The sequence below is a fragment of the Pelophylax lessonae genome (assembly GCF_965119305.1).
Source record: "Pelophylax lessonae genome assembly, chromosome: 3".
Classification (NCBI taxonomy): domain Eukaryota; kingdom Metazoa; phylum Chordata; class Amphibia; order Anura; family Ranidae; genus Pelophylax; species Pelophylax lessonae.
The window spans coordinates 360,627,843-360,649,787 of record NC_138770.1 but is presented as its reverse complement, the minus strand read 5'-3'; the positions used below and the strand labels follow the sequence as shown (position 1 = coordinate 360,649,787).

The window sequence follows — 21,945 nt, the reverse complement described above, 5'->3', positions numbered from 1 at the left end:
CTAGAACTTGAGCAGGTTGTGGGATCGTGATGTAATCACGGACATTGCACATGTGATGTCCAGGTTAAACTCACATATGTGGCATGGGATTGTACCTCTGCAGCGCCGAATGGGAAAAGTGCTGGACTGAAACTCCCCAGTGTCTCTGAGCAGCTGCCAGCCAGCTTGCAGTAACAAACTGAGAGGAAGACTGGAAGGAATGGCAGCTGCTACACTACTGTGTGATATCCACTTAGCGATCAGATCAATGCTTAGATCTCCCACCTCACCTGATAATCTGTCACTGACCTGTGCCTTGCCTTTTTAAAGCTGGAAAACACCCCCCAGACACCTGGCATCTTCCACTGGCCCTTTTTTTCTCCTCCACTGCCACCCCTCCCCCCAGCTCACAAGGATCATTCATGACATTCAGTGCCGGCCCATGGCTGCTCCCTATGTGGCAGTGCGCCCTAGGTGGCTGCCTAGTTTGCCTAGTGGAAGCAGCGGCCCTGTTCAGACCTATCAGTTGTGGTGCATTGTGGTAATTTGCGAGTTACTGCAATTCATGAAAATTATGTGCATGTGTTGCAGCACACCACAATGCACTGTAACCGTGGGTTGTGAGGTGTTGCATTGGAAAAATGGTGACTGTGCAATATTAAATCCTTCCTGGTGTGTTTTTATTAGTCTTTTCAAATAAATGGGTTGCTTTAACTTCATGCCGGTTAATGCACAGCATAATGTGTGCATCTATCTAACTGGCTCTTAAAAGAAAATGGAGGTAGAGAGAAAGACCAAGTGGTCCAAGTTGTTTCTTTTGTTCTGTGTTAACAGTGACTATAGATCTGTTTTCTCAAGAACGTGTTTAAGGTCTACTTCCAGGGAAAACAGCCCTGCAGCAGGGTTCCCTCAAAACTGTTACATGCTGATTTGTGCCGAGGGGAACAGGAAAAGGTACTTTCTCTTACGTCCTCTGACAATCACCGCCCACTCATACAGTCTTCACCAATGGGTATTGACCTCTTATCCATAGGAGCAAGCTAGGCATAAGACTTGTTAAAAACAAAGTAATTTACATACACACCTATGGGGGCTGTCCCACTAGTCCAATACCCCCCTGCTATCAGCCATCCCAACTCAGTTTGTCTTCTGCCTAGTTAGGAGTAAGATAGGCTCTCCCTGTGCTGGGGCTACAGTCTCAGCCTTCTTCTATTTCTTATGATTTTATTTCTGCAAATGTGTCTTTTTCTTTGCATTACTAGCTGTTTATCAGCATTTAGTTAGTCACTTCTTCAGGATGATGACGGCGTCTCAGAGCTGGGAGCCGCACTGGTCGTCCTGGTATCCCAGGACAGAGGGCCTTATGGAATCCCAGCCCGCCATCGAGCGTTTAGCAGGCTAGGAGTACGCCCTGGCCTTGCAAATGACCCATCCCTGTCCTCAGGGATGAAAGCCTGCGAGGTGGCCACCTCGCCTGGACGTCTCTCCCACGGTTCCGTGCGTTGCTAGCGTCCTGCGTTTTTGGCTGACGGCACCCCCGCCATCTGGGGTGGGAGGTTTCCCGTCGATGTGAGGCACCCATGCCATCGGGTACGGTAAGTACATTCTGTGTGGGGCTTCTGTCTGGGGCTGGCAGTCCTGTGTGTCTGTGGTATCCCCTAATGTCTGTGCATTTTTGGGGCTCCCTTTCTCCCGGTCCCTGCGGGGACTCTAACTCAGCTAGTTCGCTATGTGGAGTTGTTTGTGGGGGTCCCTCTCCTATGTGGCACTTTATGGTGTGTGTGGAGGTGCAGACACGTGCGGCGACCGCTGCGGGGTTAAAAACCGCCGGTCTGCCATTTTATGTGTGGGCAGCATGCTGGCTTCACTGTGGGCGCTTCTGCAGCAATGTATGTAGTGTATTTTGGCACCTTACGGCGCCCTCTTGTGTGTGGCAAAGTGTTTTCCTGAGCACATGTCGGCGGCCATTTTCCCGGCGCCTCCCATTGCTTTCTATGGGCAACCATGTTTCCTTAGTCTGAAGTCCTAGTTCAGCCTCCTGCAGTGACATCACTTCCTCTTTCTGTACAGAGGAGATCGGCAGGCGTGTGGTAACACTTGTGGGGTCTGTCTTTGCTGTTTTTTTGTGGGAATACCTCTGGCTGTCAGCTTATTCCTGTTTGGGGATCTGCTTGCAGAATCCTTCATAGCGGTGTACTGCGGGGGATCGCGGTGCGCTTAAAGGGCCAGTACCTTGAAGAAAAAGTTTTTTTATTATGGAGTCCCAGGACAGCACATTTCCCTCAGCTTTGGTGGATGATTCAGGTTCCTCTGAATCTTCTGCTCTGCCTGCTTTGACTGCCGCACTTGCGACTTTAGCGTCCAAAGTGGATCTTTTGATGACTGAACGGGATACTAGAAAAAGGCCTAGGCTCTCTTCTGATTCTGAATCTGACATGGTTGCCGTAGATAGTGTGCCCCTTGAAGGGTCTCGCTCTTCTCAGTTTGAGGGGGAGGCGGAGGATGCGGGGGTGGAGGATTCCCTCCCTGGGACGGCCGAGGACCGTGCAGCTATGGATGCGCTGATCATTGCCGTTAAGGCAACACTACATTTAGAGGATGAGCCCAATCCTCCGGGGAAAACGGTCCTCTTTTGGTACCCACAGATCCCGTAAGGTGGCGCAGGTATTCCCTTGCCCCGCTGAGTTCCACGAAACTGTGAATTGGAAATGGCGCAACTCGAAGCGCACTTTTGTGGTGCCAAAGAAGTTTAAACTCCTCTACCCCTTTGCGTCTCCTACGGATTCGCGCTGGTCTGTGGCTCCCAAAGTGGATCACACTGTGGCCAGATTGAACAGGGCCACTCTGGTACCCATCGAAGATTCTCTGGTGTTTAAGGATCCTACGGATAGGAGGCTGGAATCTCTTGCACGACATTCCTACATGGTGGCAGGTTCCATGCTGAAACCTATTTTCGCCTCTGTCATGGTGGCTCAAGCTGTGGCGGATTGGACCAAGGTGCTCAGACGCACCCTCGTGGCCGATTCTGCCCCCCCTACTAGCTTGGGGATGGTGGACCAGATTTATCAAGGGGTCATGTATTTGTGCGATGTGGCCTTGAATGAGGCCCCATTAGCTGCGCGCTTATCTAGTGTCGCAGTACTTACTCGCCGCTTGATTTGGTTAAAAAGCTGGTCGGCTGACCAGACTTCCAGGAAGACGGTGTCTGACATCCCTTATGCTGGGTCTCGTCTTTTTGGAGAATCCCTGGATGAATTGGTTAAAGGTGTCACTGGGGGCAAGATCACTCTGTTGCCCCAGAATCCTAGGGGTAAGTTTTTCCGCAGTAAGCGGTGCCCCTCCTTTTAACCAAATCAGGGGTCCTTTCGTGCCTTCAAGGCGCAGGACAATGGGAACCTTTCAAGGGCCAGGGTGGCCATAGAAAGCCCTGGGCGGGCAAGCCAAAAGCCGCACAGTCCACCACTGCCTGAAGGGGCGCCCTCACCCGTTTCAGGGGTGGGGGGGCGTCTGCGCAGTTTCCTCCAACCTTGGCTGCTCCGGATTCCGGACAAGTGGGTTCAGGAAATCATTCGATCAGGTTACAAGATTGAATTCCTTTCGCGACCAGGGGACAGATTCTTTCCCTCAAATCTTCATTTGACCCCAGATCGGCTGCAAGATCTTCATCAGGCAGTTGAGGATCTACTCGCCCAGGGGGTAATTGTCCTGGTGCCACATCGGGACAGATTTCGGGGGTTTTACTCAAATCTGTTCACTGTGCCCAGAAAGGAGGGCAAGGTGTGTCCGATTCTGGACTTAAAAGCTCTGAACCGCTTTGTGTGCATTCAAAAATTCCGCATGGAATCGCTCCGCTCGGTGGTGGCCTCCGAGGCCTGGAGATTTCCTGGCTTCTATCGACCTAAAGGATGCGTATTTACACATCCCCATATTCGAGGGTCATCAGAGGTACCTCCGATTCGCTATCGCGGAGGAACACTATCATTTTTTGGCGTTACCTTTCGGTCTCGCTTCGGCTCTAAGGGTGTTTTACCAAAGTGCTGGCTCCTGTTCTGGGCCTATTACGGGTACAGGGCATTGCAGTCTTGGGTTATCTGTTAAGATCGAGTGCCAGTCAGAGCCTGCTGCGCGATCTGTCCACTACGGTTCAGACGCTCCAGGAGTTCGGATGGACCATCAACGCTCGAAAGTCGACTTTGTCTCCTTCGGTTCGTCTCCCATATTTGGGAATGGTCTTGGACTCCGCCCAAGCGAAGGTGTTTCTGCCGAAGGACAAGCTCCGGACCCTGCAGAGCGAGGTCAGGTCCCTCAGGGACAACGAGTCCTCATCACTCAGGACCGGTATGCGGTCCCTGGGATTGATGGTGTCAGTCTTCGAGGCAATACCGTTTGCACAGTTTCACACGCGGTCTCTCCAAGCGGAGATGCTCTGGCCAGGTGGGACAGGCTCCCTCAGTCCTTTGGACCGGAGGGTGTCTCTGAGTCCCCAAACCAGAGTGGATCTTCTGTGGTGGCTTCAGTCCCCCGGCCGTAGCGGAGGGGAAATCCTTCCGGCGGTTGCTGTGGACGTTGATTACCACGGATGTCAGCCTGTCGGGCTGGGGTGGCGTCCTGGGCAACCTGTCTGCCCAGGGCACTTGGTCGGTGGAGGAATCATCCCTACCGATAGACGTCTTGGAATTGAGAGCGATCAGGCTGTGCCTGCTCCATTGGTCGGATCATCTTCAGAGCCGCCCTGTACGGGTGCAGATGGACAATGCTCAGGATGTGACCAGCATTCTGTCTTGGGCCGAGACTCGTGTCACGGCGATTTCGGCAGTTCACATTCTGGGTGTGGAGAACTGGCAGGCCGATTATCTGAGCCGCCAGACCCTGGACCAGGGGGAATGGTCCCTGCACCTGGAGGTTTTTTCAAATGCTGTGTGCGAAATGGGGATCCCCGGATGTGGATCTGTTCGCGTCCCGGCTAAACAACAAGGTGGGAAGTTTCGTGTCAAGAACGCGCGATCCTTTGGCAGACGCCTCGGATGCGCTGGTGGTGCCTTGGCACTGGTATCGTCTGATGTATGCCTTTCCCCAGATTCAGTTGTCCAGGTTCCTGCGCAGGTTGGTCTCGGAACCGCAGTTGGTGATTCTGGTGGCCCCGGTTCTGGTACGCGGACATCATTCAACCTGCCGTCGAGCCTCCGTGGCGGCTACCATTACGAGACTATCTACTGTCTCAGGGACCGATCTTCCATCCTGCTTTACAGTCGCTGGCTTTAACGGCCTAGCTGTTGAAAGCCAGGTCTTGAGAGACAGGGGTGTCTCATCTGAGGTCATTCCTACTTTGCTCAAGGCTAGGAAAGCCTCGTCCGGTAAGATCTATTACCGTACCTGGAAGGCTTATTTTGCCTGGTGTGAATCCAGAGGCTTCCCTCCTCGTTCCTACTCGGTGGCAAGGGTGTTAGCCTTCCTACAAACTGGTGTGGACCAGTGCCTGCCGTTGTCAACGATTAAGGGTCAGTTGTCTGCACTGGCCGTCCTTTTCCAGCGCCCATTGGCGTCTACCTCTTTGATTCGCACCTTTATTCAAGGTGTGCGTCACTTGGCCCTTCCTCGGAGGGCGCCCCTACCTCCATGGGACTTGAACTTGGTTCTGTCCATTTTGCAACGTTCTCCCTTTGAAAACATCAGGGAGATTTCTTTGCCTCTGCTGTCGAAAAAGGTTGCTTTTCTAGTAGCGATCACTTCTGCACGCAGAGTGTCGGAGTTGGCGGCCTTGTCTTGCTGCTCCCCTTACCTGGTGGTTCATAGGGATAAGGTGGTCTTGCGACCCAACCAGTCCTTCCTTCCAAAGGTGGTTTCTGATTTTCACCTTAATGAGGACATTGTTTTGCCTTCGCTTTGTGCGAATCCTAAACATTCTAAGGAGTTTGCCTTACATTCCTTGGATGTTGTCAGGGTGATCAGGGTTTACCTGTCGTCCCCTGAATCCTTTCGGAAGTCGGATTCTTTTTGTCCTTCTGAGGGACCTCGGAAGGATATGGCTGCATCTGCGGCGACCATTTCAAAATGGATCAGACAGACGATTGTGCAGGCCTATTCGATTAAGGAACGGGTACCGCCCTTCCCTGTCAAGGCGCACTCTACCAGAGCGGTGAGTGCGTCCTGGGCCTTCCGGCATCAGGCTTCGGTGGTCCAGGTGTGCAAGGCTCCGACTTGGTCGTCTGTGCACACCTTTTCAAAATTCTACAAACTTGGATGTTCTGTCATCGGCAGATGCCTCCTTTGGCCACAAAGTTCTGTGTGCGGCAGTGCCTTAAGGGGACCCTAGTTTTGCAGGGCCCTGGCTGTTGGGGTTGTTTTCCCCCTTGTTTATTTGCTTTCCTGGGTTGTTGCTCCAGTTGAGCTTTTCTGTTGCCCAGAGGATACCTTTCTGCTCACGTAAGGTTCCTTCTCTGCGGTGGGTGCTGCGTTGCCTTTCTGACGGTTGCGTTTCCCACCCCTCATGTCTACACTGCTTTGGGACATCCCATTGGTGAAGACTGTATGAGTGGGCGGCGACTGTCAGAGGACGTAAGAGAAAACTGAATTTTTGTAAAATCTTACCGTAAAATTCCTTTCTCTGAGTCCTCTGACAGTCGCCGCCCCCGCCCCTCTATTTGGGGTTCTTTGGACTTTAACTGCTTGCTACCAAACTGAGTTGGGATGGCTGATAGCAGTGGGGTATTGGACCAGTGGGACAGCCCCCATAGGTGTGTCTATGTAAATTACTTTGTTTTTAACAAGTCTTATGCCTAGCTTGCTCCTATGGATAAGAGGTCAATACCTATTGGTGAAGACTGTATGAATGGGCGGCGACTGTAGAGGACTCAGAGAAAGGAATTTTACGGTAAGATTTTACAAAAATTCAGTTTTTACTTGCCAAATGCCTGGTTCCAGCAGCTGGCAGCATGCCAATCTTCTCCCTCAGCATTCTGATGTAGGATACAGACCAGTTGTCCCTGCATTGTACTTGATGTCAGAATGCCTGTTACTGCCAGAGTGAGAGTTAGAAGAGGCTATGGGGACCTGGTGTTTTAGCATGGAGGGAGTTTCCTGGAGTGAAGGATCATTCAATTAAAAATTCCCTTTTCTCTAGCGCTCATCGACAGACGTAGTCCTCGGTGATACACCACCTTCGGGTTATGTTACCTCCGCAGGAGCAGGACTAGACAGGAAATTAAAAAGCTCTGGCCACACCCTAGGGGCAGTCCCAGAGGGTATATCCTCTCTCTCTCTGCCTCAGCAAATCAGTTATTTTCTGTCTAGTTAGGAGTAAGGACCTAGACACCTTGCTGGGATCTTAGGTCCTGGCAAGAATTTTTTCTTAAAGGATTTTTTTTTAGACAGCTTTTTCTCCAGTGTTCCTGTGAGATCTTCAAGCAAGAAAGCTGAACTGGGCGACGGGCTGGATGTTGAGATCCGGTGGTCACCCCAGTTCAGCCTACGAGCGCGTGCAGGCCATAGCTCCGCGCTGGGTCGGCCGCGACAAAGTCCCATTAAAAGGACTGAACCCGCGAGTTAAACGTCTCGCTGAAACGCCAAAGACCATGAGTCACGGCGTTCGTATCGGTCGACAGCCCTCCCGCCCCGGTGGAGAGGGGTACTGTCAGGAGTTGGTGCCCGCCTGGTTCCGGTATGGTGAGTAGTATGTTCCCCCTTTCCCTCTGGCGGGTTTTGTGGTGAACGCGGGCCCCTCTCGGTATGGTAAGAAAGAGTCCTTTCTATCCTATAACATGTCACAGATCCTCCTACTTTGAGTGTGATTTTTTTGTGTACAAAAAGCCAGGAGGCTTGGTTTGGGAGCTAACAATCTATTGTATACATGTTTAAAAAATGTAATCTGTGGCATTCTGGGAATCTTATGGGTTAAGTATAAGCTACCTACCAGTCAGAAGCCACGGACATGTAGACTGCCTTCCAAATCAGATCTCCAGCTATTAGCAGGCCTCCCGAACGGCCATGCGGTCCGCCAGGGGCCGATACCGCCAACCACGCCATATCCCCAGGCAGAGACAGTGTTGTGTGCAGCACACCGACATTCAGCAGGCCGCCGCCATTTTTTCTTGCAGGATCGCACGAGCCGCCATTTTGGCGTAGCCTCGTGTCTCCAGCATGGGGGCGGCCATGTTTGAGGTGATCCTACACCTCGTGGAGCTTGGGGGAGGCGCCGGAAGGCGTGCAGAGGGGCGGAGCCGCCTCCTTTCTTCCTGGGCAGCCAGCCAAAAGACTTCCTGTTTGTCAAGACAGCGCTGTAAGCTGTTGCAGTTTAAGCATCAAGCGGTGAGCCTGGGGGTCTATCTCTCTCTCTCTCGATCGATAGGGATCCCTAAGCAGGTAACACTAAGGGGCTTTTTTGTGGCGCTGGGGGTCAGAAAAGAAAAAAAAAAAAAAAAAAAAGTTTTTTTCTTTACTTTTGAATTATATTATCCAGGAAGTAACTGGAGTTATTATGGACCCTGCCACACATATTCCCCCACCTGTTTCCCTCGAGGGGGCCTCGGGACCCGCCGGTGCACAGAGTATAGAGTCATTTACAGCAATTTTGGAGTCTATGGTGGCTCGGGTGGAGACGGCCTATCAGAGACGGGGGTCAAGGAAGCGACCCCCGCCTACCCCTATACCATCTGACACCTCTGACTCAGATTCAGAGATGGTCACGGCAGTTGCAGGTTCCTCTGCAAGGGCTGTTATCCCAGGTAAAGCCCCCTCAGACAGTGAGGAGGACGCTTCTTCTCTTGCTATAATTCAGGAAGAAGCATTGGTGGAATAAGCCCATCAAGACGGCGAAGGCTTTTCCTGTACCTAAATGTTTTGGTAATCAGATTAAAGGAGAATGGGAGCATTCTAAACGTACCTTTACTATTTCCAAGCGTATTGCTAGACGCTATCCGTTTGAGGAATCCATCATTAAGAAATGGACGGTACCACCAGTCGTGGATCCGCCTATTTCCAGGCTGAATAAAGCCACGGTTATTCCAGTGGAGGACACTTCGTCCTTTAAGGATCCGGTGGATCGAAAGATAGAAGCAGAGTCCCGCACTATCTTTTCTCTGATAGGGTCAGCATTTAGACCAGTAATCGTTATTGGTCTAGTTTCCCAGACACTTACGGAATGGGCGAAGATGGTACGCCAAGATCTTAGGGGAAAAGATATTCCCCAGGAGACATCTGATTTGATGGAACAGATCATACAAGGGCTACGGTTTATCTGTGACGCAGCCTTGGACACTACTCCCCTATTAGGGCATGCATCTAAGTTAGCAGTGATCCTCAGACGTGTGCTGTGGTTAAAATGCTGGTCAGCTGACCTAGGTTCCAAAAAGACCTTGACCAATCTCCCCTTTCAGGGGAATCGTCTATTTGGAGCCAACCTAGATGAAATCATTAAGGATGCCACTGGGGGCAAGAGCACTTTTTTGCCACAGGCTGCAAAAGCTAAGGGACCTCGCAACAAGCGAGGACCTTTCTTTACCGCCCATAAAGGGCGCCCGGCTGGTACTAGCGGGAAAGGCAAGACTCCTCCAGGAGGGTTCAAGAAGGGGACCAACCCAGCCAAACCCGAAGTAAAGGAGTACACAGCCTGAAGGTGCGCCCCCACCCGGTTTCAGGGTGGGGGGACGTTTTCACCGGTATTCAGGACATTAGATCGAGCATCAACCACTACTACCGGTGCGATTCTTCCCTTCCAACATTTAAGTACCACAGGAAGCGGTAGTTACCGTTCCCTGAAAAGATCTTTTCCTTTACCTTTTCCTAAGATTAGTCCCGATACCTCACAGGAATCGGATCTGGTTGACCAGATAGGCCAAGTAGCCTCTAGTCGGGTGACTTCGGTCCCTGAGGTTCAACCAGAAAAGATCACTTTTCCTGATAACTATCAGGTATCTGATAAATGTGTGGGAACAGAAAACGACCAGACTTTCTCGGATGGTCGGGGCCAGATAGCTCTAGGGACGCCTGGTTCAGATCCAATCAGCGCCAGTGGTCCTAGAAATTCTAGGCTGGCCTCCTCAAGCCGGCCTGGCCGACTTGGACATGTTAGTCGCAGACGTTCCGTGGGAACTTCGTCTCAGGGAGTGTCTGTGGTCTCAAGGACCAATTTACCTTCGTGCTTTACAGTCGCTGGTTTTAATGGCCTGGCCATTGAGACCCAAGTACTGAAGGACAGAGGTTTGTCTACTTCAGTCATTCCTACCCTTATTAAAGCAAGGAAAGCGACTTCCAGCAAAGTCTATTATCACACATGGAAGACTTATATTGCGTGGTGCGAATCTTTAGGATTTCCTCCACGTACCTATTCGGTGACTCTAATATTGGCTTTTTTGCAACAAGGGGTTGAGCAGAAGCTAGCCTTGAGCACCATCAAGGGTCAAGTTTCAGCATTAGCAATCTTCTTTCAGAAGCCTTTAGCTACCAAATCCTTGGTGCGGAATTTCATCCAGGGGGTGCGGCACCTGGCTCCTCCAGTCCGCGCGCCCTTACCGCCCTGGGATCTTAATTTGGTTTTGTCGGTTCTACAGAAACCTCCTTTTGAAAACATCAGGGAGATTCCCTTGCTTACTCTATCCCAGAAGGTGGCCTTCTTGGTGGCTATTACTTCTGCTCGCAGGGTGTCAGAACTGGCTGCATTATCATGCCAGTCACCATACCTAGTGATTCATAGGGATAAGGTAGTACTTCATCCTAAGCCATCTTTTCTTCCCAAGGTGGTTTCAGATTTTCATCTGAATGAAGATATTGTACTACCTTCCTTGTGTCCTCAGCCCAAGCATCATCGGGAACATGCGTTGCATTCCTTAGATGTGGTTCGGGCAATCAGGGTATACCTGAAAGCTACGGAATCATTCCGTAAGACGGATTCACTTTTTGTGATCACGGATGGCCCCAGAAAGGGTTTGCCTGCATCTGCCGCGACCATTGCCAAATGGATTAGACAAACGGTGGTACAGGCTTATTCTATTAAGGGTCAGAGTCCTCCGTTCCCTGTTAGGGCGCACTCCACTCGAGCGCTCAGTACTTCCTGGGCCTTTCGCCATCAGGCGTCAGTGGTCCAGGTATGTAAGGCGGCCACCTGGTCGTCGGTACATACCTTTACAAAATTCTATAAAATTGATGTGACGGCATCGGCGGATGCCTCATTTGGCCGCAAGGTTTTGCAGGCCGCAATTTGAGGAGACCGGTGGTCTACCTCGAGGGTTTTTTTTTTTCTGTTTGTAAAAAAAAAAAAAAATTGTTTTCTCTTTTTTTTGGTTGAGTCTCATCATTAAGGATGAGCATTGTAAACTTCTAGTTGGCACCGGTTGGGCCTTCTAGATTGGGATTTGATTTCCATTTTCCCACCCCTCAGTTGTGATACTGCTCTGGGACGTCCCGAAGGTGGTGTATCACCGAGGACTACGTCTGTCGATGAGCGCTAGAGAAAAATGGATTTTTGTAAAATCTTACCGTAAAAACCTTTTCTCTTAGCTCATCGACAGACGTAGTCCCCGCCCCTCTGTTTTAGAGTTGGGTTGGGTTAAATTCTCTAAGCACTGCTTTTTCACATAACTGATTTGCTGAGGCAGAGAGAGAGAGGATATACCCTCTGGGACTGCCCCTAGGGTGTGGCCAGAGCTTTTTAATTTCCTGTCTAGTCCTGCTCCTGCGGAGGTAACATAACCCGAAGGTGGTGTATCACCGAGGACTACGTCTGTCGATGAGCTAAGAGAAAAGGATTTTACGGTAAGATTTTACAAAAATCCATTTTTTTCTGCATGCTCTGGGTAATAAACTAGCATTTAACCCTCGTAGGCAGGGGCTTTCTAACTACAAGGAGTTTTTTTACCCAGAGTTCAGCTTTAAATTCACTGTTGCGCTAATGCAGAAAACTGTAATATTGGGGCCGACTTGCATTTAGTAGCCTACACAAGGTAGCTTTAATCCATTACTAAAAACATCACCATTTTTCAGGTTTCCATTCAAAAAAAGATTCATTTCTAGATAAAAAAAAAATATCACCTAATACATCATTGCCTTCTTGAAATAAAAATAAAGGTGTACTAATCTTTTTCTAAACCGAATAAGAACTTTAACTGCATGTAAAAAATCCAACTACTTTTATATTATTTACTTTTTTTTGTTTTGTGTTTTTTTTTTTTTTTTAGCAAGGACAAGTTCCTCCAGGAAGTGGGGGATCCTCATCAGCAACAACTGCTTCCAGCGCACAGCCAGCAACAACCACAGCAGCTGGGTTTGGTCTAGTAAGTGCTTTGGTTCTACTCAAATGTACTTTTAAACTAAATATCTTACTAAAGCTTAATAGGACAGTTTTCTGTTATTACCTGCTTATCAACCTTTTCAAGTTATTTTCAATCACTTTCTGGCACATTTTGATGTAAGTCAGAAAAAGTAGGTTTATACACAGTACTAGTGACATGCAGGGGTCACACAAAATAACAGAAACCAAAGCCACGTTAGTCCTCCTTGGAATGCTCCTGCACATATTGTAAACTGTGTGTAGTGTGATTTTGTATGAATTTTCAAGAAGAGCTTTTTACAAGAAATTAGAATTGGAAACCTGCATTCCACATTGTGCTTCATAACCTTCTAGAAGTGTAACTTTTTGTTTTGCTTGCGTTTCTAGCAAGGGTTAGGCTGGCCATACATGTTCAACTTTTGTTGTACAATTTTCTGGTAGATCTACCACAAACCACATAATGTGAGGTCAAAGCTAAACACATTCACTTGTATCTAATTAGGCAGGCCTTTGTACTACATACTTGAAGGTAAATTTCAAGAAAATTGGACAGAAAATTGTAAGAAAATTGGAACATGTATGGCCAGCCTTACTTTGCGGTACAACCAAGGAAGCTCAGACCTCTGCAGGGTATAAATGTACTTTTACTAAACAAAAGCATGCTGTACATACAAACTATTGCAATATTAGGAACATATCACAAGACTGGCAGATATAACAATGCCTAACACATGAACAGCCTATGGTCTGTAAACAGCAGAAATACGCTCCTTAATCAAATACAACCCTTGTCCCAAGAATATTGAATAAATACTTAGCTCTGGTGTTGGGTTCAGCAGCTCTTCCAATAGATCTCTGCAGCAACAGAACAAAAAAGGTCCTCGCCGCATGTTTTCTCCAACTACAAACGAACAAACAAGCCAGGCTGCATCATGGATGTTTAAGGGCCAAAAGGTGAGGTAAAAACAGGGCTTTTCTCATGCAAATTGACCCTTTTATAATCCTATACACAGACCTCCCACAGGATGTGGTCATATCTTTTGACCACTCCCAGGTCACTTTGAGTGAGTTCATCCACACATGGCTGCACCTCCCCCCTACAAAAACATGGTTCATTAAATATGCGGCAGCCATTTTAAAACTACCTGTGGGTGAGAAATTATTTACACATGGATGGGAACATTTGTAAAAAATCCACAACTGATACAATCCACCTCTTGATCCCATACATTGGCAATAATTACCAACATTACAAACATTTCTACTTCTTTACAAAAAAATATGCCTACAACATGCACAAGCTAATTATCTTAAGCATGTACAATGTTTATGCAATACAAACTTCAACATCTCTTAAAGCCTTTGCCAGGAAAGGGCAAAAATAAACCCCCCGTTCAATGGGAGGAAAAAATTCCCTTTCGACCCCCGTATCATCTGAGCGGTCAGACCAAGTCCCTGGCAGCTCAGATGTAAGTCCACTCCAATTAAGCCACCATCAGGAAATCATCTGCATCTTCCTCGGGCTTTCATCTTCTGGTCTGTCCCATCCCATCCGGTTTTGTCATTTGCTCTGCCCGGTCCACCTCTCGGTGCTCGGTACCTTAAAAATTAGAGACAAAGCAGATTATATGTTCCTTCCACCTGTGCCAAAAAACATAGCTCACTGCTCACTTTTAACTGCAAAACTGTTATAGGGTGCCCACTGTTGCCTGGTTACATTTTCACTGAAAGGCTTTGACTTCCAACGAAAGGAATAAACTTGCATGTCTCTCCGTGCTGTCCTGCGAATACTGGCCTGCTGTTGTCCAATCATCACAGCATGGCAGTATCTAGCAAAATGCCCCATTCTATGACAGCAGAAACACTTAATGTGGCTGAATAAACCATTCCCATTCACTTGTTCCCACTTCTCAAACAAAGCTGGTGTGGGGATCCCATCTATTTCCTCTTTAGGGACCCCTGCCTTAAGTAAATCAGTCCACATGTTTCTTCTGGAGACCATAGGCCTTGTCTTCCTTGCAGGCTTAGGGCCTTTGTCTCTTGTTACATCATTAGAAATGCTTATGAGGGCTGCACACCGCTCATTCAAATCTTCAGCTCTGCCTACAGAAGTTTGAACACACTTCAAAGCCACTGCAGGTTTAACTTTACCTAAATACTTTACCTCGCTTGCAGTTTCTTCGGTCACCACTGCAAGCTGCTCCTTGGGCTCAATTTGAATAGGCCCCTTTTCCACTTCATTCAGTTCATCATAAGCACTATTCCACATTATTGGACTTGCATGAAACTCATTCAGATCATCACTATCATCAGAATAAGACACATAGTCATTATCTGAAACATCAAACTCTATCTCCTCATTGGAGGAGACATCCTCACAATCCCAGTTTTGGGATGTGACAATGGCACGTACCCTGGCTTTACCAACAGGTTTTCGGCCCTTCCTTTCCCTTAAGGCATTAATTGATTTGGTCATGAGGGCTGCACACCGCTCTTGCAAATCATCAGCCCTACTAGCAGTTGAACGCACACACTCTGAAGCAACTGCTAGTTGGCCTTTTAATACCTTAAGTTCATCCTCTGCCTTCTCCCTTCTCTGTGATTCTATATAGATGGCATGTAGAAAGTACAAAACCCAATGTGGACACTGTCCTCTTCTCTGCTTTACTTAAACCAAACCCCTTAAGGCTAAAATCTACAAAATGATCTGAGACTTTATCATCCGAAGTTTTATTCAAGGGAGAAGCATACTTTGCAAAAACTTTAGCAAAAGGCTCCCACTCATTGTTTCTGGCCCAGATAGGTAAGCTGCACACTTCCTTCTGGACACCAGACCTCTCTGCAGCCTTGCTTTTCCTAAACAGCTTACACAGCATTTTTACCCAGCACAAACTACACAATACACCACAGAAAACAGGTCTGCTTCAGTTGAATTTATAGCGCAATCCCGGACGAGCCCCCAACTGTTTTTTGCTTGCGTTTCTAGCAAGGGTTACTTTGCAGTACAACCAAGGAAGCTCAGACCTCTGCAGGGTATAAATGTACTTTTACTAAACAAAAACATGCTGTACATACAAACTATTTCAATATTAGGAACATATCACAAGACTGGCAGATATAACAATGCCTAACACATGAACAGCCTATGGTCTGTAAACAGCAGAAATACGCTCCTTAATCAAATACAACCCTTGTCCCAAGAATATTGAATAAATACTTAGCTCTGGTGGTGGGTTCAGCAGCTTTTCCAATAGATCTCTGCAGCAACAGAACAAAAAAAGGTCCTCGCCGCATGTTTTCTCCAACTACAAACGAACAAACAAGCCAGGCTGCATCCTGGATGTTTAAGGGCCAAAAGATGAGGTCCTATAGACAGAAAGACCTCCCACAGGATGTGGTCATATCTTTTGACCACTCCCAGGTCACTTTGAGTGAGGTCATCCACACATGGCTGCACCTCCCCCCTACAAGGACATGGTTCATTAAATATGCGGCAGCCATTTTAAAACTACCTGTGGGTGAGAGAAATTTACACATGGATGGAAACATTTGTAAAAAATCCACAACTGATACAATTTTGGAACCTGGTCAATGGCCAATGGCCCCCGCTGCTCTCATTGAGTCCAGTGAGGATGGCGAGAGAGCCGCGCTGCTGCTCTCAGGCACAGCACTGGGTCGAGATTGGGCTTGGGTAAGTATTTGGTGGGCTGAGAATAGAAGAGTTTTTACTTTAATGCAGATAATGCATTCTGATAAAAAAACCTTCAGCCTTTACAACCACTTTGAAGGGGAAATATTTTCCCCTAGTTTTGGATAGAATGAGATTAGCACAGTTACAGAAGAGTTGGAACCACTTCCAGGATTTTATTGCTGTCAGTTGGATGCACTGCTGTCTTAATTTAACTACATAACAATGAAGTGCTAAAGTTTATATATTTAAACAACAAAGGTTCCTACTTACTAACCTCCCATGTTTCCAAGACTATATATATATATATATATATATATATATATATATATATATATACACACACACACACGCACACACGGAAAAGTATGTGAACCCTTTGGAATGGATTTCTGCACAAATTGGTCATAAAATGTGATCTGATCATCTAAGTCACAACAATAGGCAATCACAGTCTGCTTAAACTAATGCCCCATACACACGTGCAGATTATCTGCAGACTTTTGTCTGCAGACTTACCAAAACCATATAATATGAGGTCAAACCTAAACACTTTCAATTTGTATGCAATCCGGCAGGCCCTTGCACTACATAGAAAAGGTAAGTCTGCAGACAAAAGTCTGCAGATAATCTGCACGTGTGTACGGGGCATAATAACACACAAAGAATGAAATGTTGCCATGTTTTTTTTGAACACACTATGTAAACATTCACAGTGCAGGTGGAAAAAGTATGTGAACCCTTGGATTTAATAACTGGTTGAACCTCCTTTGGCAGCAATGACTTCAACCAAACGTTTCCTGTAGTTGCAGATCAGACGTGCACAACGGCCAGGAGTAATTCTTGACCATTCCTCTTTACAGAACTGTTTCAGTTCAGCAATATTCTTGGGATGTCTGGTGTGAATCGCTTTCTTGAGATCATGCCACAGCATCTCAATCGATTCGAGGTCAGGACTCAGACTGGGCCACTTCAGAAGGTGTATTTTCTTCTGTTTAAGCAATTCTGTTGTTGATTTACTTCTATGCTTTGGGTCATTGTCCTGTTGCAACACCCATCTTCTGTTGAGCTTCAGCTGTCTTGATAAACTTGGGAATTTATTTTTCCTTCGATGATGGCAATCCGTCCAGGCCCCAGCAAAGCAGCCCCAAACCATGATGCCCCCACCACCATACTTCACAGTTAACATGAGTGTGCTGTGCCTTTTGATGTTGGTGTGCTGTGCCTCTTTTTCGCCACACAGTGTTGTGTGTTTCTTCCAAACAACTCCACTTTGGTTTCATCTGTCCACAGAATATTTTGCCAGTACTGCTGTGGAACATCCAGGTGCTCTTGTGCAAACTGTAAACGTACAGCAGTGGCTTCCTCTGTGGTATCCTCCCATGAAATCCATTCTTGTTTAGTGTTTTACGTATTGTAGATTCGCTAACAGGGATGTTAGCATTTGCCAGTGACTTTTGTAAGTCTTTAGCTGACACTCTAGGATTCTTCTTCACCTCATTGAGCAGTCTGTGCTGTGCTCTTGCAGTCATCTTTACAGAACTGCCACTCCTAGGGAGAGTAGCAGCAGTGCTGAACTTTGTCCATTTATAGACAATTTTTCTAACCGTGGACTGATGAACAGCAAGGCTTTTGGAGATACTTTTATAACCCTTTCCAGCTTTATGCAAGTCAACAATTCTTCAATCCTAGGTCTTCTGAGAGCTCTTTTGTGCGAGGCATCATTCACATCAGGCAATGCTTCTTGTGAAAAGCAAACCCAGAACTGGTGTTTTTTATAGGGCAGGGCAGCTGCAACCAACACCTCCAATCTCATCTCATTGATTGGACTCCAGCTGGCTGACATCTCACTCCAATTAGCTCTTGGAGATATCATTAGTCTAGGGGTTCCCATACTTTTTCCACCTGCACTGTGAATGTTTACATGGTGTGCAATAAAAACATGGCAACATATCATTCTTTGTGCGTTATTAGTTTAAGCAGACTGTGATTGTCTATTGTGACTTAGATGATGATCAGATCACATTTTATGACCAATTTGTTCAGAAATCCATGTCATTCCAAAGGGTTCACATACTTTTTCTTGCAGCTGTGTGTGTGTGTGTATATGTATGTATGTGTACGTGTATGTGTATGTATATGTATATATATATATATATATATATATATATATGTGTATATATGTATGTGTGTGTGTATATGTGTGTATATATATATATATATATATATATATATATATATATATATATATATATATATATATATATATATATATACACACACATATATATATATATCATTCATCGACACACCTTTCCATAAATCATAACTAGTGAGTTATATTGCCTCCTCCTGGAGTAGGACTAGGCAGAACAAAAAACACCTGGCTACTCCCATGGGCCGCCCTCAGCTGGTATATAACCCCCCCCCCCCCCTCTGCTCTAGGTAATCAGTTTTAATCTGTCTAGTCAGGAGTAAGGACCTAGGCTCCCGGCTGTGATCTCTGGTCTTAGCAATTTTCTCCTGCCTTGCATCTTTTTTTGTTTTCTCTTGGGAGATCTGCAATCAATTGCCAGGCTGGGTAATTTGGATCAAGTGGTCCCCCTCAGCCCAGTTAGTGAGCGCGTTTAGACCGCATTTATGCGCTAGGTCAGCCGCGACATAGCCTCACGGACGGAGGGTGGCCCGCAAGGTAAACATCTCGCAGGGTCGCATACGACTGGTTTTGAGTCTGAGTCCCAGCGGTCCCTTGGCCGACAGCTCCCCTAATCCGGTGGCGAGGAGTTCTGTCTGGACCATTACCCGCACCGTGGAACATGGCCATGTTTGTGTAGTCAGGTGATGTCATGGGGGGCCATTTTCCCTTAGTCTGGCTGGTCTCTGGTTTGCAGGCCATGTTTGTGTAGCCAGATGATATAACGGGGGCTATTTTTCCTTAGTCTAGGAGATACTCAAAACAACTGAAGCCTCATGGGGTTGCCAAAGCTCCTCTTCTTCCTCCTCAGTTTCCTCTTTCTGTGCCCAGGACATATGAACAGGGATAGCGTCCATGTTGATGCTGGGTCCGAATTCTTGGTGCTTCTCCAGTCGGTAAGGGGAGTCTTTGGGGGTCCCTGTTATCTCTCTGCTGATAGGTACCCTGAGCCTTGAGGGGATCCTTTAGTGGTGCCAAAAGATTGTTTTTTTTACTGCAAGGTCTTCCTTTCCTTATGGAGCCTCAGGGTCACATCTCCCCCACTGACCCCCTTCATGGAGGTGGCAGGTCCCTCAGAACCCCAGCTTCCCATGGTTGCACTGAAAGCGGTCCTTTAGTCCTTAGTGTCCCAGGTGGAAGAGGCATGTAGGCAAAGGCCCAGGAGGAAGCGTCCCTCACCCATGCTGTCTCATCTGATTCTGAGTGTGGACATGCTCCGTCCAGAGGGATTTAATATCTCACCCCCTGATCTAGCCTATAGTGATGATTCCTCCATGGTCGCAGCAGCAAATGAAAAAGCACTGGTAGACGCACTTATCGCTGCAGTGTGTGAGACGATTTGTTCGACGGACACAGTGCTTCATAAAAGAGAAAATGGGATTTTTGTACATACTGTAAACTCCATTTCTCTGAGTTCATGGCCGGACACAGCACCCACCCCTCTATGGAGTTCTGATAATTCGAATACTTCTTGCTACTAAGTATTAGTAGAGCAGAGGGGTTACATACCAGCTGAGAACGGCCCATGGGTGTAGCCAGGTGTTTTTTGTTCTGTCTAGTCCTACTCCTGGAGGAGGCAATATAACCCACTAGTTATGATTTATGGAGAGCTGAGTCCGTCAAACTCAGAAATTAATTTTACGGTAAGTACAAAAATCACATTTTATATACAGTGTGTGTGTGTATGTATATATGTATGTATATATATATAATATTATTTTTTTTTTTTTCTCACCAAAGTGAGTACACCCCTCACATTTTGTAGTATTATATGACAAAACTGTAGCAAAGTGTAATTTCTTCAATGTAAAGTAGTGAGTATACAGCTTGTATAACAGTGTGCTGTCCCTTCAAAATAACACACAGCCATTAATGTCTAAACCACTGGCAACAAAAGTAAGTACACCCCTAAGTCAAAATGTGCAAATTGGGCCCAAAGTGTCAATATTGTGTGTGGCCACCATTATTTTCCAGCACAGCCTTAACCATCTTGGGCATGGAGTTCACCAGAGCTTCACAGGTTGTCACTGGAGTCCTCTTCCAGTCCTCCATGATGATATCACAGAGCTGGTGGATGTTGGAGACCTTGTGCTCCTCCACCTTCCTTTTGAGGATGCCCCACAAATGCTTGATAGGGTTTAGGTCTGGAGACATGCCTTGGCCAGTCCATCACCTTTTTATCCTCAGCCTCTTTAGCAAGACAGTGGTCATCTTGGAGGTGTGTTTGGGGTCATTATGTTGGAATACTGTCCTGCGGCCCAGTCACCAAAGGGAGAGGATCATGCTTTGCTTCAGTATGTCACAGTACATGTTTGCATTCATGGTTCCCTCAATGAACTGTAGCTTTCCAGTGCCGGCAGCACTCATGCAGCTCCAGACCATAACACTCCAACCACCATGCTTGACTGTAGGCAAGACACACTTGTCTTTGTACTCCCCACCTGGTTTCTGCCACACACACTTGACACCATCTGAACCAAATAAGTTTCTTGGTCTCATTAGACCCACAGGACATGGTTCCAGTAATCCATGTCCTTAGTCTGCTTGTTTTCGGCAAACTGTTTGCAGGCTTTCTTGTGCATCATTTTTAGAAGAGGCTTCCTTCTTGGATGACAGCCATGCAGACCAATTTGATGCACTGTGCGGCGTATGGTCTGAGCACTGACAAGCTAATCCCATACCCCTTCAACATCTGCAGCAATGCTGGCAGCACTTGTATGTCTATTTCCCAAAGACCACTTCTGGATATGACGCTGAGCACATGCACTCAACTTCTTTGGTCGATCGTGGCGAGACCTGTTCTGAGTGGAACCTGTCCTGTTAAACCGCTGTTTGGTCTTGGCCACTGGGCTGCAGCTGAGTTTCAGGGTCTTAGCAATCTTCTTATAGCCTAGGCCATCTTCATGTAGAGCAACAATTCTATTTTTCAGATCCTCAGAGAGTTCTTTGCCATGAGGTGTCATGTTGAACTTCCCGTGACCAGTATGAGAGAGTGAGAGCAAGAACACCAAATTTAACACACCTGCTCCCCATTCACACCTGAGACCTTGTAACACTAACCAGTCACATGACACCGGGGAGGGAAAATGGCTAATTGGACCCAAAGTGTACCCACTTTTGTTGCCAGCGGTTTAGACATTAATGGCTGTGTTGAGTTATTTTGAGGGGACAGCAAATTTACACTGTTATACAAGCTGTAAACTCACTACTTTACATTGTAGCAAAGTGCCATTTCTTCAGTGTTGTCACATGAAAAGATATAATAAAATATTTACAAAAATGTGAGGGGCGTACTCACTTTTGTGAGATACTGTGTGTGTGTGTGTGTGTGTATGTATGTGTATGTATGTGTGTGTATGTATATATATATATATATATATATATATATGTATGTATGTGTGTGTGTGTGTGTATATAATATAGTTAGTTTTAACAGAAGGTAAAGCTTATACATTTTTAAACTGCTTGAATACTGTTTTCCCATAACTTAAAAGTAGGGCCAATGCTTCTTTGGTCCTACTTCTCCTCTGGGTCACGGTAGTGCACTTACTGTATTCTTGCTTTCCTGTGATTCAGAATCAGCCGACATTGGGTTAATATGTCAAAAGTTTGCTCTTCCCACTAGGAGATACTTTCGGGATCTTTTGGAACATGGAACTGCACTTAATAATGTGGACTACAATTGCCTTCACCATTTTCTTACGTTATATTTTTCGGAAATTGCAATTCGCCAACCTGGCCCACCCTTAGCTTGTTCCCCCTTCAGGTGGGATGAGCCTCTGAGCCTCTCCCACCTCAGCCCCGAGTTAGACGTATGTTTGACGC

At 46.9% G+C, this 21,945-nt stretch overlaps 1 protein-coding gene across 1 annotated transcript in view; it reads left to right on the top strand.

Annotated features, from left to right (window-relative positions):
• The window catches only part of SNAP91 (synaptosome associated protein 91), a 251,212-nt gene that overhangs the window by 221,412 nt on the left and 7,855 nt on the right, over positions 1 to 21,945 (top strand). Inside the window, exon 25 of the mRNA XM_082251196.1 lies at positions 12,147 to 12,242. Coding sequence (XP_082107322.1) covers positions 12,147 to 12,242 — 96 coding nt within the window. The remainder of the gene's footprint in view (positions 1 to 12,146; positions 12,243 to 21,945) is intronic.